This window comes from Gymnodraco acuticeps, unplaced genomic scaffold (genome assembly GCF_902827175.1).
Source record: "Gymnodraco acuticeps unplaced genomic scaffold, fGymAcu1.1, whole genome shotgun sequence".
NCBI lineage: Eukaryota > Metazoa > Chordata > Actinopteri > Perciformes > Bathydraconidae > Gymnodraco > Gymnodraco acuticeps.
In genome coordinates this window covers 2113675-2131543 of record NW_022991435.1, presented here as the reverse complement: position 1 = coordinate 2131543, position 17869 = coordinate 2113675, and the positions used below count along the sequence as shown (strand labels likewise).

Sequence of the window (17869 nt, the reverse complement as noted above, 5' to 3'; positions counted from 1 at the left end):
ATAATAAACATACCATTGACAAATCCAGTAGGTAAGCAGGTAAACATTCATTTTTCAATTGAGAAATGAATGTCCTGGACAGCATTTATTTTCCAGCTTCATCACATAATTAGTCATGAGTTACAGATACAATAATGGGCCCTTCGGCAAGTTAAGTGTAAATAATATCAGTAGCTCTCCAGAGAGTTGTGTAAAAACACTATATATGGCGTCTGTTGTCCTGACATAAAACTGACATACTTGTAACTTAACATTGACAAAGGACTAGTTGGTGTTTGCATTGGAACAGGGAATGGCTGAATATGGAGCAAGAGGTGAAGGGTCTCTACTTTACAAAGCTAGTGAATGTCCTTTCATATGGTCCTTTGGGTCTGGTGGGGGTGTGTTCTGGGGGTTAGTTGCACGCTTTTGATCATCAGGCCTGCCCTCCCCAATGTTGGGTTTACAGACAGGCCGTCACTGGTCCAGACACACACACACCAATACCCCAAAGACCATGGGAGAGGTCAGGAGACAAACAAACAAAGAGGAGACAGTAGTATTACAGGTACGTTGGCAGGTCCTTCTCCACCACCTGCAAAGAGAAATAAGTAGACCTTTACTATAACCAAGAGGGCAAATGGGGAATGGCCCCATGGAAATATATACATTCACTTCAAATGCTAAATAACATTCCCTTTTTCCATCCTTTTTCCAGTCTTCTTCAAGCATATATGTAAGATCTAAAATACAAATAACTATCAATCAAATGAATGGCAAATGCAAGAAATTGGTCCCACTGTTACACTTTGCATTAGATTAAACCGTGTTTTATTTGGATATTTCTCATGCAGCTATAAATAACTTTATTCAAGTTCTTAAAAAAAAGACGACATTTGAATAACCTTAAATTCAAATGTTTATATGGTTCCTTTGGAAATATATTAAAACTACATTAAAATACAAACGTTTTGAAAAGCAGTGACTGCCACTTACACTGGGATCATCTGTCGGCCCGTATCTCTTCACCACTTGTCCTTCTTTGTTTATCAGAAACTGTTAAGGGGTAAGATATCAAAGGATAAGCACGTGTATTTTTAATGTAGTTGAGGATCATTGAAGATGCATTTTAAAAATAAATAGTGCTAACTGCATTAACAAATTACCTTTGAGAAATTCCATTTGATGTTACTGTGAAGAGAGAGAGAAAAAGTATTACAACACCGTTATAGCCCCAATAGAACAATTCCTCAGTCAAAGTCGGTTCAACTGGATTACAAGAGTGACTAGTTTCAAGGGACGATAGTTCTTAATTTAATTCAGATAACGTCTCAAGCCACTCCTGCAGCATTTTCTACTTTGTTGCTGTCCCGAGACCATTTATATGCTCAGTAAGTTATATGTATTTTCCCAGTATATGGTGAAATGCACTGTTTTATGTTCAGTCAGCAAGCAGGTGCATGTGTAGATTTTGTGCCAAATCACCACTTTTTAAGCTTACATGGATGGAATATAGATTATAAGGGTACTTTATTTATAACACAAATTATATAAATATTGTAGCAAGTGAGTAGTTAAATTCCCTTTTTAATAAAAGCGCACAATTAGTCTTTTAATGAGATGACCATGATAGAACAATCTCTTCGATGCTGTGAAAAACTCTTTACAACCCCAGAGCGAATGAGAAACAAAGAAGAACAGAGTAGTGCAATGAAGAAATAAGGGTACATGTGAAAAGAGAAGAACTTTATTCTTACAATGAAACAATTACAAATGATATCAAACGTATCTAAATATCACTTGTACCTCCATACATCTCCAACTTTTAGAGATAACATGTGGCCACACTTCTAAGACATTTCACTTATGCCCCTTTCACACCAGTGCTTTTTCAGCTCCGGTTCGGAGCTGGAGCCTGAAAAGCGCCGTTTTTTCCTGTTCACACCGCAGCGCGCCGGCTCTTAGCTCCGGAATCCGGTTCACTTCCAGCTCCAAAAAATTGTTGGTCTAGAGCAGGGGTGGCCAACCAGTCAGAGGTTAAGAGCCACATTTTTTCTATGTTACTGCAAAGAGCCACATCAAACACACAGTCACTGATACCGCTTGTTTCCGTTTTTTGTTTTCTGGAGACAAGATTTCAACCACGTCACTGATGCATTTTTGTGGCATTGGGATATATATTTTTTAAATCCTCTGGAGCAGAGAGAGGAGCTGTGGATTATTGTTATTGATTAATGCATCAGTGTTTCTTAGGGTCAAAAACACTAAACTCACAACTTAAAATGAAAGCGTTTAGTTTATTTAATAAAAGAGCACATGTTCAATGTGAAAAGTGACAGTAGTTATAGATTATTTGCAATTTGGTGCTATATATATATTTAAAAATAAAATTATATATATATATTTTTTAAACACCTTGAATTTCAGGGGGGGGCGCGGGGCTCCGTTGGCGGGGCGCAGCGCCCCTCCAAGACAATGGTAGGGGAAACACTGGATAATGTTTAATCAACGATAGGTTTTCCCCCCCTCAAAGGTGATTGGTTCACTGCATCGCAGGTATTATTGTGATTGGCTCTTGGGCCACATCAAAATTATACGCGCTGTCATCCTCTCATACTGACACCACACATACACAACATACATAACACGGGACGAAAGTAACGGAGCGATTTTATCCGAGCCCAAACAACTTTGACCAGCCAAATTACGTCAGAATTATCAGCATTCAATACTTAACAGACCTACTAAATATCAGGTTTAACTGTCAGGAGTAGCTAGTGTTGTCACGATACCAACATTTTGGTTTTGATACCAAGTCAAGAATTGCGATTCCGATTCTTTTTCGATACTTTTCTTAAAAAAAGGGAAACGGTCTTAAATGTAATTATTGTGCTTTATTTCACACCAGAACCATAACACAAACTTTTAAACAATGAGAACAATAAATAAAATAAATGACAAGAATTCGTATTAAATAAAATTAATAAATGTCTTACAGACAGGCCTCGTGGTGTCCGTAGGCTTGCCCTCACTGTCAGAGATATAGCTAAAATACTTCCAAATTTCGCTTCTGGCGTCTTTTTTGTCAACAAGCCGAGGCGCAGCGGCAGTTGCACTCCCACTTGCAGCCATGCTTCTCGTTTTCTCACATGCTCTGGCAGCTAGCGCGTGCACGAGAGAGGGGAGGCACTTAGAGCGTGCTTGAGAGGGAGGGACTTAGAGCGTGCTTGAGAGGGGCGGGACTGCAGGCACGGCTGCAGTGCAGGGAGTGGAAGCAGAGCGCTGAACACACACGGCTCTTATTAAAACGGCGCTTTCTCACCGGAGTACTTTCCCCCGTCATTCTTAAAGTACCGATACTAATGAAACGGAGGAATCGTAACGTTTTTAACGGCAGGGTATCGCGGTACCTTTCAAGTATCGGTACACCGTGCAACACTAGTCAGGAGTCAGTGTCTCTCCCCCAAACTCACACATATAAAATTCGATATGAACTGAAGAGCCGCATGAAACTAGGCAAAGAGCCGCGGGTTGGCCACCCCTGGTCTAGAGGCAAGAGCTTCGGAGCTAAGAGGTGGCGTCGCTTACGTCTCTCTTACGTCGAGGCGTGCAGGAAACTAAACTCACCTCCCCTGAACATGGGTCGACTGTCATGCCTGCCTACAAGCAGTAGTGCTTATAAACACACTTTATAAAGTCAGGCAACACTAACCAGGCTTCGTGTGATTATGTTTATTTGTACCTTACTTTGACCATCCGTTCACTGTTATTGATCATTGTGGAGAGAGGCAGACGTGTTGTTTTGTATTGTAGCAGCTATCGGATGGAATCAATACATGGGCTGCACAGGTTGTCGTGTCCGACTATCACAAGTAGAATCATTATAAAAATACGCCGGTAAAATGTGCCTGTAGAAAACGGTTTATGCCACAATAGGATAGTGTGATGCCCCTGTGGGTTCATCAGTGGAGAGGGTGTGGCTGTCCTGTCTTGGCTGCATTGATTGCAGTGATTGCATTAACTCAGGGCACCTGGGTCTGGTGCTCTGCAGCTATTTTAAAGCCTCTCTGCTCCTGTCTGGTCTCGCTCTGTTTTCCTGCAGGCACCCGGCTCTGATGAGTATAACCAATGTGTTGAATTGACCAGTGTTGTGCAAATAAACACCTTTACCTACCCGTTGACATGTTGCGTCTCCTTTTTGTTGTGGCCTTTTGAGCCAGGTCGCAACAAATGGGGGCTCGTCCAACGGGTTATTTATTTAAAAAGTTTGTGTAGTGCTCATTGAGCAGCTGATTCATTGTTGTGGTCCAGCTGTGTGCTGGCTCTGCGCTGCTATTTGGGGGACACATCATGTCTTTTGGGTTTCAGGATGCTTTAGTGTTTGACATGGCATCAGGTTTTGTGTGCCAATCAGAAGGTAAGATATTGCTGTTTGTTACGCTTTTGTAAAAGAGATTTTCCCCGCTAGGCTTAAGTGGCGTTTCCCCTTGGGTTCCGTCTGTTTGTTTTTTTCATAGTGTTGTGGCGACGTGGTTGGTGTCAGCTGTTTTCGGACAGCTGTCTCGGGGGCACATCCGCATGATTTCTTGGTGTTACCTGCGTGCAGGTCGCTCCATAAATCCGCCGGGTTCCAGTGCGTAATTACCCGCCGCAAGCCACATGAAGACTAGGTGAGATTAGGAAGATTTTGGTAAGGCAGTTAGGGGGGAATTCTCTGTTGGGTTTTGTCTTTTCGCCCAGGCGTGTTGACAGTTGAGTACTTTGCTTTCTGATTGGGTATAGGCAATATATTATGGCTTCTTTGTCAGCGTTTGTGGATGCGCCCTCAGTATCTTTCTTGGATGGTTGCCAGAAGGCGCAGTTGATCGAAATAGCAGAGCATTATGAGATTGCTGTTGTAGGGAGCAAGCGGAAACATGACATTAAAGCTGTCATCGTGTCATCTTTGTTTGAGCGGGGAGTGTTACAGAAGAGTGAGTCTGGTGTGGCAGGGGTCGGGCCAGTAGTGGTTCAGACAGCTGGTTTGACATTCGAACAGCAAAAGGAGCTTTTGGCCATGCAGTTTAATCAGGAGAGATTGCAGTTGGAGTTGAAGTTGGAGCAGGAGAAGTTGCAGTTGGAGATGAGGGGTCAGCAGCAGGAGGTAGAGAAGCATTTAGAGGTGGAGAAGGTGCTGGAGGTGGAAAAGATGAAATGTGAGGTGGAACATGCTAGATTACGGCTGATGGGAGAGGGCAAGTTTTCTCCAGGGGAGGATGGTGGTGCTTGGTTAGCATCAGGCAGTGGCGATATAATTTCTTACTTGCGATTAGTGCCAAAGTTCAATGAGCGTGACCCGGACATTTTTTTTACTCTATTTGAACACATAGCAGAGGCAAGAAACTGGTCAGATTCGGACAGAGTGCTGTTACTTCAGTGTGTACTCACTGGGCGAGCACAGGAAGCCTATTCAGCTATTTGTGGCGAAAATGCTTTGGACTATGATAGAGTAAAATCAGCGGTGTTGAAATCTTACGAACTGGTTCCTGAAGCGTATCGTCAAAGGTTCAGAAGTGGGGTCAAGGGAGATAAGCAGACACATGTGGAGTTTATCCGTGATTTAACTTCTCATTTTCAGCGGTGGTGCGCGGCAGCAAAGGTTGCAAGTTTTGACGGTCTTTGTGAGCTCATTGTCTTGGAACAATTTAAAACATTCTCCCTCAGCGTGTGGCCACGTATGTGAATGAACAGAAACCTCCCACCGCGTTTAGAGCTGCTGATTAGCGGACGATTTTGTGTTGACACATAAGGGCAGTTTTGCGGAGAAATATTCTAGGGGTGATTGGAAACGTGGAGAAGACAATGGAGATGCCCGTGCAAAGTTTTCACCAGGCTCCTCCCGTAGATTTGCAGGTACAGGGCGACCCGAGGGGGCCAAAGTGGACCAATGTCACTATTGCAAAGGTGGGGGTCATTGGAAGGAGCAGTGTCCATTGCTGGAAACGAAGGGGAAGCCTCGTTTGTCACCACATGCTCCAGCCATGTGTTGTTCTGCCGTGGTGGATAAAAAACCGTTGGGTGTAGGCTCGGGCATGGTGCCTGATAAGAAGCCGGTTTGTGCCGACCCGGATGCGGGTTCTGGTTTTGAGCCGTTCATCACTGAAGCGGTAGTATCAGTAGTCGGTAGTGACAAATATGTGCCGATTAAGGTGTTGCGTGATACAGCAGCTAGATACTCATTCATTGTTGAGTCAGTGTTGCCTTTTTCGTCAGAGACAGAAACGGGGGATTTTGTGCTGATGAGGGGCATGGAGATGGGCTTGATCCCTGTGCCACGGCATACAATAGTGCTGGATTGCGAACTGGTGCGGGGAGTTGTGTCTATCGGGGTGCGTCCCGCGTTGCCACTCGATGGGATACATATGATTTTGGGCAACAATCTCGCTGGTAGTGCTGTGTGGGCTGGTGTGCCACCGCCTGTGGTGGTTTCCAGGCCGGTGGCATCTGGGGAGCCAGATGAGAGTGGTTTGCAGTTTCCAAGTGTGTTTCCAGTTTGTGCGGTGACACGTGCACAGAGCCGTAAAATGTCTGCTGACCCACATGTTTCGGAGTGTAGCAAAAGTAATGTGGTACATGTGGTCTCACTGCCTGATCTCCCTTCGTCGGTGTCAAAGGAGGACTGGGTCAGGAGTCAGAGGGACGATTCATCTCTTTCTGCTCTGTGGACTGAAGTGTTGCCGGCAGAGAAGGTCAGAGACATAGCCCAGGGTTACTTTGTTCAGGGGGACTTGCTGGTGCGTAAGTGGGTGCCCTGTGTTGGTGATGCTGTGGGGGAGGCAATTTTTCAGGTGGTGGTGCCGAGTAGCTTTCGTGATGTGATATTGCAAACTGCGCATGATAGTGGGGGACATTTGGGGATAAAAAAAAAAACCTATGACCGTGTCCTACGCTATTTTTTCTGGCCTCGGTTAAAGCGCGATGTTGCAAGTTATATTAAAGCATGCCACATATGTCAGTTCACTGGTAAACCAAGTCAGGTGGTGAAGCCTGCACCCCTCAGTCCCATTCCAGCCCTTGGTCAACCTTTTGAGCATTTGATCATAGATTGTGTGGGGCCGTTGCCTCCTTCTAAGTCCGGTTGTGCGTACATGCTTACTATAATGTGCCAGACTACAAGGTATCCTGCAGCGTTTCCCTTGCGCTCCATTTCAGTGAAGCCAGTAGTTAGGGCTTTAACCCAGTTCATCTCCACATTTGGGATCCCACGTGTGATTCAAAGCGACCAGGGTACCAACTTTACTTCCCATATGTTCAAACAGATTCTACAGCAGCTGGGGGTCAGGCATAACCGTGCGTCGGCTTACCATGCCCAAAGCCAGGGGGCGCTAGAGCGGTTTTCATCAAACATTGAAGTCCATGCTGCGTGCTTATTGTATGGAAATGGGGAAGGACTGGGAGGAGGGACTTCCATGGCTCATGTTGGTGTCCAGGGAAGTCGTTCAGGAAAGTACAGGGTTCAGCCCTAATGATTTGGTCTTGGGCATAAGGTGCGTGGGGTGTTATCTGTTCTCCAGGATGGTTTGGTTGAGGGTGAGCCACCTAAAAATGTAGTGGACTATATACAGGGCTTTCGTCATCGGCTGTATGTAGCGGTGGAAATGGCAAGGAAAAATTTAGCTGGTGCTCAGGCTAATATGAAGAGACTCTATGACCGTAAAGCCGAGTATCGTGAATTCAGCCCAGGGGATCAGGTGTTGGCTTTGATGCCACTGCAGGTTTCACCATTCAAAGCCAAGTTTGCCAGCCCGTACACTGTTGAGAGTAAAGTGTCAGATCAAAATTACCTGATTGCTACTCCAAATCGGAGGAAGTTGTCTCAACTGTGTCACGTCAACCTCCTGAAACCGTACTATGTTCGTGATACCGTTGGGGATAGCTTCATGGTTAAAAAGTTGGGTGTGGGCCCCATAATGATGGTTGATTCTGTGCTTTCAGATCGAGGGTTGGCTGAGGAGTGTGATGTTAAGGCACCAGATGAACCTGTTATGTCTGGTAGGCTGAGGAATTCGGAGTCGTTATGCCAATTGGATCGCTTGTTGAGTCACTTACCGGCAGCACAGAGAGATGAATTGGCGGCTTTAATCGGGAAGTTTGTGGTACTGTTCGGCGATACGCCATCGCGCACAACTCTCGTGGAGCATGATATCGACGTGGGGGACAGTCCTCCAATTAAGCAGCGATTTTACCGTTGTCCTGCAGATAAGCGTAGGGTGCTGGAGGCTGAGGTCCAGTACATGTTGGACAATCAGATTGCAGTACAGTCGTTCTCCAGTTGGGCGTCGCCTAGTCTGCTGGTTGGCAAATCAGATGGGTCTCCGCGGTTTTGTAACGACTATCGTAAGGTTAATAAGGTGACAAAAACAGATTCTTACCCGTTGCCACGGATGGAGGACTGTATTGACTTGGTGGGCTCTGGATATTTGGTGTTGTTTCGGGGATCCCTTTGGGGCCTCCGTCTTAAGGGGGGGGCTGTGATGCCCCTGTGGGTTCATCAGTGGAGAGGGTGTGGCTGTCCTGTCTTGGCTGCATTGATTGCAGTGATTGCATTAACTCAGGGCACCTGGGTCTGGTGCTCTGCAGCTATTTTAAAGCCTCTCTGCTCCTGTCTGGTCTCGCTCTGTTTTCCTGCAGGCACCCGGCTCTGATGAGTATAACCAATGTGTTGAATTGACCAGTGTTGTGCAAATAAACACCTTTACCTACCCGTTGACATGTTGTGTCTCCTTTTTGTTGTGGCCTTTTGAGCCAGGTCGCAACAGATAGCAATAGCAAGTAGTCAGTTTAGCTTCGGTTGCTATGCTAACATCACCCATTTTATACCAGAGAAACTTTCATAACAGCATTGTGATGCCAAACAGCGTCAATTCAGACTGACACACATTCAGGGGAACTGGGGATATGTATCAGCTGCTTGTGTGAGTTGGACAGTGAATACTTTAGAGCGGCCGCTGCAGTGTGAGCTAACCGGGAGCTAACGGGAGAATAAACTCCCGTGGAAGAGCAGCCAACACTGCAGTGGTCGGTAAATGCCGCAGAAACACATTAATAAACAATGAACCACGGCACTCTGGAGAAAAGTATAAGGTTGGAGAAGTCGTTATTTAATTTAATCTGGCTTCGTGTGATTAAAAGCAACACGATCATCGACCCGACGCAGTTGTTGTTGTTGTGAGCGCCGTAACGCTGTTGGGGGAGCAAATCAGCGATGTAAACGGTGACGTCATGACGCAGCAGCGGCAGCACCCAGTCGGGCTCTGGGCGGTGTGAACAGAGCGGTAGCAGAAAAGGGAAAACGGAGCTGAACCAGAAAAGCTCTAGCTCGGAGCTAGAAAGGGAAAAGCGCTGGTGTGAAAGCCGCATTATGGGTCATATCTCTAAAGCAAACAGAAAAGAAAAGACAATAACTCACTTTCCCAGGGTTCCCTTGCCTTTGGGCTGTGCCTTCATCCACTTCCAAAGAGGGTGAGCCTTGTCTCCATTCACCTCAATCTTACTGAAGAGGTCAAACTCGGCATTGTAACCTTTGGCAAACTCTTTAATATCTGCGTCAGTCCCCGGCTCCTGGATTGAACAAAAAGAAAATGTGTTAGTAAGGTTTACATACAAGTTATAAATATGAAGCCCTTTTTCAAATGTTGTTTTAATTACCTGTCCTCCAAACTGGTTGCAGGGGAAGCCCATGATGCGTAAACCTTTCTCAGCGTAGCGGACGTGCATTTCCGCTAGCTGAGTGTAGTTTACCTTGGTCTTTCCTCATTTAGAGGCAACATTTACAACGATGCAAACGTATCCTCTGACAGCAGAAAAAAACAAAACATAAAGTTTGAAATTAGAAAAATGTTCTGCAAACTACTGCTATAGTTAGATCATTTATTGATCCCAATTTAGGATTTTATTTATTTAGTTCATGACAAATGTTCCACACCATACTGCTGTGAATTTAAACTCGATTAAAGTCATCAATTCCTTTCCTTTATTAAACCACAAGAACACATGCAATTATGTTTATTTCACCTGTATTTTTCAAGAGACTCCTCATTGCCATCAATATCATTGGCAGAGAATTCGTAGATGGACTTGGCAGACTGCCAATCTCCCAGCTGAGCGCACTGCATGGAGGGGAAGAATAGAGATTATATAAGGTTAGAGTGTATGATTAAGCAAGACATCTTATAGTAGGGTTGTTTGGGGCTAAAGTCCATTGAAGTAAACCAAAGGGCAAAACTAAGTTCAGGCCTAAGAAATCAACAAGATGACTCAAATTCTGAGGAAAGACAAGTCAAGCAAATGCAAGTCAAGACAAGAAAAAGGCAAGGACGTTGCACTAATTTAGCACATTGTGACACATTTGATGTTCCGATCCTTGAACACAGTACAGATTAACCCACATTAAGAGACCTTCACCCATGTCTAGCAACATACCCAACATAGCATATTATAAATATTAAAGGATCTAGTAATGTTATCAGAGGTGAAAAAAGTACTCAGATCTTGAACTTAAGTAAAAGAACTAGAGTGTATGGAATACTTTGTTACAATTAGAAGTCCTGCAATCAAAATGTTACTCAAGTAAAAGTACAAAAGTCCAAGTACTCATGCGGATCGGACCGTTTGAGAAAAATACGTAGGCTATCATACGTTTTGATTATAATTATTGATGTATTAAAGTGTTATCAAAGCTGGTAAAGGTGCAGCTAGTTGAAATTACTTTGTATACTGCAGGGTAGCTTGTGAATTTACTCCAGCTGTAGCTAAAGTCTTATTTAAGTGTTGTTTATATTTCATTAACCTGCAAATCTGCAAAGTAACTTAAGGTATTCAATACATGTAGGCTATTGGAGTAAAAGTACACGATTTATGTCTGAATTGTAGTGGCGTACAAGTACAAAGTAGCATTATATAGAAATACTCAAGTAAAGTCCAAGTCCCATTGTACTTAGGTGCAGTACTTGAGTATACACTTAACACCACTGAATGTTATTTAATTAGCCATTATGCTTTTGCTAAAATTGTTAAAATCGAGGGAATGAAAGCATACTAGCACATAATGCTTCTCCTGATCACATACATTAAGATCAACCAAGACTGTTGCCACTATGCCACGGATTATTGGCAATTTGAACAGCATCGTTATCCTTTCACGCTTTATTACACCGTATTGATTGAACGCAGTACAACCAGCTAGCTGATAACAGTGACGCTTTCATTACACAAAAACCGAGAAATGTGAGGCGATTCAGCTGCTCCGTGTCGGTAGCAGTAAACCGTTAGTTACAAACCCTACTGACAAATCCATTCCTTACATTAGCTTGAGGCTTCCTCACGACCCTATCTTTAGTGGCTGCGTCAACATCGGACCCATTTTTCCGCATTTAAAAATAGAAACGATACGTCTGACCTACGTTCAGCGTACAAGCAGAAGCGGACACATACATGTTTTTTAGACATAGCAGGAACAGACATAGACATATTTCATTGTGATCTATACACTTACCATGCTTCTCACTACTCCTCTGCTTCCTAACAGACCTAACAACAGTGTAGATTTGTACAGCCACATTTCCGCTGCGACCTTTGTCACGTGATCCGTTAGCACCGCCCACCGAGTGACGCACTGCGCACCGACTGGCACCGACATGGCGAAGTCCCTCCTCTTCCGGGGGAGCTCCATGGGACCTTATTTCGAAAAAAATTATGTATTGAAGTCAATGGAGAGAGAAAGATTATCTTTCGATCCCGTTTGAATTGTGCCACGAATTACACATATGATGTTTGTCAATTTAAAAGATAATTTTGCAAGACAAAAAAATCAAAATGTGTCCTAAAACTGTGAAGTAACACGTTTTTTTGTGTGAAACCCTCAATCAACTACATCTCTTAGGGGTGGGTGATATACAACATCTGGATTCGATCCGATACCAAGTATTTCAGGGCCAGTATCGCCAATACCGATACCTATACTTTTTTTAATGAAAAGCGTCTTATGTACTTTCATATAGGGGAGAGCTGCATGACATGATTTTTTAGCTGAAAGCATCATACATAGACAGTGGCGGCGCCAGAGTATTTTTGTTGGGTAATCTATGGTAGGGCTAACCCATACAGTGGTGGGGCTCAAGTCAGTATTTGCAATGTCATTACATACACGCTATATTGCCCCCCTTGACAGTGAAACGCCACGCGTGAGGTTTAGATTATTTCCCTGTCTCAATCCAAATTGAACTGTACGAAATAAAAAGGCACATTTGTCTTGTAGTAAATAAAAAGGGCGACTTGGAGCCAATCCTGCAATTTCCCCACAAGTGAAAGAGTTGACATGCTGAAAACCCAACCCCTGCAGGGGGGTCTGGGGGGATTCTCCATCAGGAGAGTTTTTGAAATACAAACATAAAATACACATTCTGGTACTCTCTTGAGTAGAAAAATAAATAAATCTATTACTACACGACATATTTAAAAAAAAATGAATGCCATTTTAGTTTGTTGTTACTTTGTTCTGAAAGCTGAACCTGCTGCTCCTCACAGAGAGAAGAGGGAAGAGGCTGTGTGAATACATTGTGGATAAGGGTGGATAGCCCTCATTGTTCTGTGTGTCAAAATGAAAGACAGCCCACACACCTATCTTATTTCATTACGTGTTAATTTCTATCAACACGTAATGTTGTATCGATGTATATACTGTAGAGATGTACTCAAGCGGCAAACTGTGGGGTAGAGCCGGGAAGCCAATACGGAAGTGCCACACACAGCAGTTCATATATTGGCCGATAGGCGATGGCTGCAGAAAGGAGCAATTTCCATAGACCCCCATGTTAAAATGCCCAATTTTACAGCAGAAAAAACATGTTTCTACCCCTGGCTCCATACATTTTTATTATCGATATAGTTAGATTCCACTTTCATGATTATGGATCTGTGAGTGAATTGTTTTCTAACGCGACCCTTTTATTTATATTAGGTCTTAAAGTTTGTGCATAGATTAGGGCGTGGTCACATTGAGTGACGGCTCTGTCAAGTGCCTGCCGCTGTTAGCTTCTTGTCTCTCTGCTACCTGCTCCGTGAAGCTAGCTACAGGGACTCTGCCTGCTCAGCTCATCCAGGAAACACAACTTGTAGCCGGCCGTGGTTGTTTGTTCTTCATGCTTATATATCGGACTATTGTGACTCGCTCTGCGGTTAAAACAGACGGTGCATGAATGCGGTAAGTGAAATTTGAGTGCTTTATTTATGTGTTAATGATTTTAATCAGCTACGTAATGAATGGTAAGGCTTGGGTTAGCATGTAAGCTAGTGGTAGCTACATCGGTGCCAACGATGCTAATCGTAGCCTCCAAGTTAAAATCATAGACTGTATATATAAAGGTTAAAACGAAATAGACAAGTGTTAAGCGTTAAGTGGGATAATACTGTTGAACAAACGGCTTCTGTTTGAGGTTGATAAAATAAGGTTACATCCTTGTAACTTAGAGATATTTTATTATGTAGGTAGGAACTGTATGCATCTAAGGCAGGGTTGCCAACTCTCACGCATCTGGCGTGTGACACACGCTTTCACTCTCAATGTCACGCTCTCACGCTGCCCAAACTATTCTCACGCCAAAAACAAGATGAACTGGCGATCGTTTTTGGTTGGTTATTTACAATGTTGAGTTGACAGCTGCTCAAGCTGTCGATCCGCCCCCTCACCGCCGCCACCACTCTTAACAACGTTAGCAGACAGCAGAGCAGTGGGAGCCGGTTGGTCAATCCCCGACCCGTATTACGCATGTGCAGATCTAAGATCCAGTAGAAATGATAAAAAGTAAAAGTCTGCTGCTTATTGTTCTACTAGGCCAAAATAGCGTCAAAGAGTATGAGAGTGCGTTAATTAATAGAGAGAGGAGCTGTCGATTATTGTCATTGATTAATGCATCAGTGTTTCTTAGGGTCAACAACACTAAACTCACAACTTAAAATGAAAGCGTTTAGTTTATTTAATAAAAGAGCACATGTTCAATGTGAAAAGTGACAGTAGATATAGATTAGTTGCAATTTGGTGCTATATATATATTATAAAAATTATAATCTTTTTTTATAATTCTTTTTTTTTTTAACACCTTGAATTTCAGGGGGGGCGTGGGGCTCCGTTGGCAGGGCGCAGCGCCCCCCCAAGACAATGGTAGGGGAAACACTGTATATATTGTATATATATATATATCATATATATAGGCTAAGGTCCCGCTGCTGACACGATAGCAGTCATTTAGTGCACATATGTGTAATTAAACCCATGATATCAAAATCTCACTCCAGCCAGGTACCCAAAGTTGGCAACCCTGATCTAAGGTTAATTTAAATTGGCTATGCTCAAGTATGTAGACAAGCTAATGTCGAAGTAGTGTATGTGAAATCAACCTCACAATAAGATGTGTATATATTACAATTATTAATGTCATATTTCAAGATGATTACTTAGATATTACAATATGGTTGGTTGAGCTGGAGTTCATTATCAAGCTTACACGTTAACGTCACAGTCATCTGAAGAACGAACCCAAACCTTGTTGTTTTTATTAATTGCATTACCAAATGGGTATCAAATAAACAGTAAGCATTGGTAACACAACTTCCAAAGTTACAGTAAAATAAAAAGGACCCTGACTCGGACAATACACAATCCAACATGTTCAACAGAAGAGAATCAGTTATATTGTTTGTACACATGGTACTTTACATATATATATATATATTAGGGATGCACGATATTGTTTTTTTTAAACCGATACCGATAACTTCCTGCTTCTCAAGACCGATACCGATAACCGATAATAAAAAAAAATGTACGCCACTAATTATTTTAACGCGATTAACGCATGTGTATTTTTTTTCCTCGGCCGCCCCGTAGTTTCAGAGCGCATCAAGTTTAAAATACCATCTACAAGCTGATGCTGACAGCCGCTCCTGTCGCCCGCTTGTGGCAGACCACACTTCCACGCTCACCGGCAGGCACCGACTGGCCATCTGGAGGACCGGGAGGGTGTGTGTATGTGTGGCCCGAGCGAGCGAGAGAGAGACCTTACGTGCATTGTTGTTGTTAGCATCTGGTGCTAGCTAGCTGCGCTAACGGATATACGGAGCTGTTTAAATGAAAACAGAGGAGCGACATTTCGCCACAACTGCGCCGAGCACTTGACTTTATGCAGGAAGCCAGACAGTGGGACATTGTACGAAAAGTCAGCACACTCAGCACGGATAGTGCGCAACATGATTGCAGCGTCCAGGCAGCTCCGGTTCGAGCATATGCCTTGAGTTGCACATAGCTCCAACGCCCATACCACCGACGACATGTTTGTTTACTGTCCTGGCTTCACGGCCGCACACTATTTACGTCACAGCCAGGAATGAGTTAGGGAGCGCTGGATTTGTGAAAAACTCCCCTCTTCCTAAACCACTAATACCACAGTACTGGCAAAACGGGAGGAGCCGAGTGAAAAACAAGTGCCCCTCATCCCAATCCACCCACACCGCAGTATTTTTTCTTTTTTTTTACCCAAAAAATATATTGTATATTATCGGGGCTATTAATACTGGTATCGGGTTTATCGGGATGACGTCATAATTCCTAATATCGGACCGATAATTATCGTGCATCCCTGATATATATATATCTGTTTGTTTAAGGTGTCCAGGTGATGCAGACAGGCTGGACCAGAGAGTGAGAGACAGAACTGGACTCCTCACAGCAGTGAACTTCAGCACCGGTACAAAGACTCTTTTTTTCATACTGTACAAAGAATCAAGAAAGATATTGGTTTAAATGAATGAAGTATTGACTTGAATACACTGATATACATTCCATTAAACAATACTAAATACTAGATCACCTACACATCAGTTAAGTTGAGGGTTTTTTCCATGCAAAAAGTTACATTTAGATGTTTAGCAATATGACTTTGTCAGCTTTCTAATTTAATGTATTGAAGGCAAAGATATTTAACACATAGTGAGAACTGCTACTATTTATCTCTCAATATTGTCTGTAAAAAACGTGGTAAAAGTTATTCTTTCAGTGAGACAACAGAGCAAGCTTCTACAGTTGCACTACATTTTGATAACAGTCACATATTATTTTGATAATAACATATATTTCAATGTTGATGAACTTCATACTGTTCATTCATAATCTGATTGTCTTTGTAGCTCACTGTTAACATTTAAAAAAAACATTACAATTACAAAATAATTATATCTACAGTCCCTAAACACACAAACGCAGGGTCCCACACTCACAGGCAGAGATCCAGGGTGATGCACATGGCTTTCTTACCCAGGAATTAGTGTGTGAATGCTGGGTAAAAGGGACTAGGAGGACCAGCAGGCTGTCACCCAGGCAGAGAGCTCTCTCCAGCACCTCACATGCTGTGAACACCGCTTTCATAAATAACACACTTGTTCTGCAATAATATGTTTTATGTTTCCTGTCATTTTTGTTAGGAAAGGACATGCCTGAAAGACACAACATTTTCTCCTTCTCTGAGGGTCAAGAAGAATATCCAAGAGGAACATTAAAAGCTGATGTTATGAGATTTTAAGACCAGTACAGGACATTCACTAAGAAACTACTTTTATTGTAAAAACAGTCAGCTGATCGAATGCAGCTATTTCCACATCTACACTCCATCCGCTGATTATTTCTATTTGCCTCGCTTTATGAGCTTCACATCACTTGTGCCTTGTACCGCAGAGTTTGCAACGTCACAAATAAATGGGGCCAATCTTCAGTCAGATGTGAATGTGTAATCTAACATTTTCAGTAAGAATGATGGACGAAAGGAGAGCAAATACAAATACAATTTATTGAAATGTGAACCAAAAGTTAATCAAATGTTTTAAATAAAAAGCACATATGGACAGAAGGTGTAAACCTATTAAATGTATAAGTCAACACATTTAGTCAAATAAAGTGACAGACTAGGCCTGTGCAGTTGGTATCAGCTGTGCCCAGCATGAGCTCCTTCATCAGCCCTGGTCCTCCTCGCAGAGGAAAGACCCTCAGTCCTCTCCACACCAACAGACAGGACGTCCATCACACGGAGGTTTCTCCCTGAAGTCTCAGCAGCTCTCTGGTCACCATGCTGTCTCAATCCGTCCGCACTGAATATGAGAGGGGGAAAATGAAAATAATAAATGCTTTAGAAAATAAGAAACATAAAGTTGACTGTTGAGTTGCTCAGTTTTTTTAGATTGTCAATACTATTACTGTATAACTAATATCTCAGGTTAAGAGGCACATTCAAATAAAGATTGGTCTTTAAATACATTTTGTCTTTTGAATTGTTTGTCTAAAGTCAAGGATCTAGAACTGGTACTTAGTTTTAATGATACAGTCTGGTTATTATGCTGTTTGGAGGAGGCCTCACAGGTAAGAGCACTAACTAGCTACCATCACATGTACCTTAGCTTGACTTAAATGTATTAAATGTATAGTTAAGTGATAAAAATATAGTGACAAAATATAAATAACTAATGTCATGCAAACATATTAATATTTGCTTGATTCCAGTGTTGAATTTAGCACAATTGCATACAAACGTTAAGGGGTTTTAAGATTCTGAAGTATTATGCTAAAAACTCAATAACTTAGATTATTATTTATAGTTTTGCTGAATAGTTTCATGTCCGCTTACCTTAGAAACGTCAAATGCGACGTCAGCGTGCAGATGGGGAGCATGTTAGCTTAGCTTGGTAGCTTCAGCTAGCTCTGGAACTTCCAGCTCGGTGGCAGGAGGTCCCGCCTCGGCTCCGCCTCTTTGCCCTTATAGAGAGGCGAAGTCCCTCCCTTTCCGAAAGCCTCCATGGGACCCCGGAAGCG

The 17869-nt window shown here is 42.9% G+C and overlaps 1 protein-coding gene across 1 annotated transcript; it reads right to left on the bottom strand.

Annotated features, from left to right (window-relative positions):
- Positions 1–27: 27 nt before the first annotated feature.
- Positions 28–11653, bottom strand: LOC117532617 (phospholipid hydroperoxide glutathione peroxidase-like). The gene is made up of 7 exons (XM_034195982.1): positions 11513–11653; positions 10033–10127; positions 9667–9811; positions 9428–9579; positions 1146–1170; positions 976–1035; positions 28–574 (listed from the first exon to the last, which is right to left on the bottom strand). Exons 1-7 carry the CDS (start codon positions 11576–11578, stop codon positions 542–544), a joined length of 576 nt encoding a protein of 191 aa, XP_034051873.1. The 5' UTR covers positions 11579–11653; the 3' UTR covers positions 28–541.
- Between the last annotated feature and the right edge of the window lie 6216 nt (positions 11654–17869).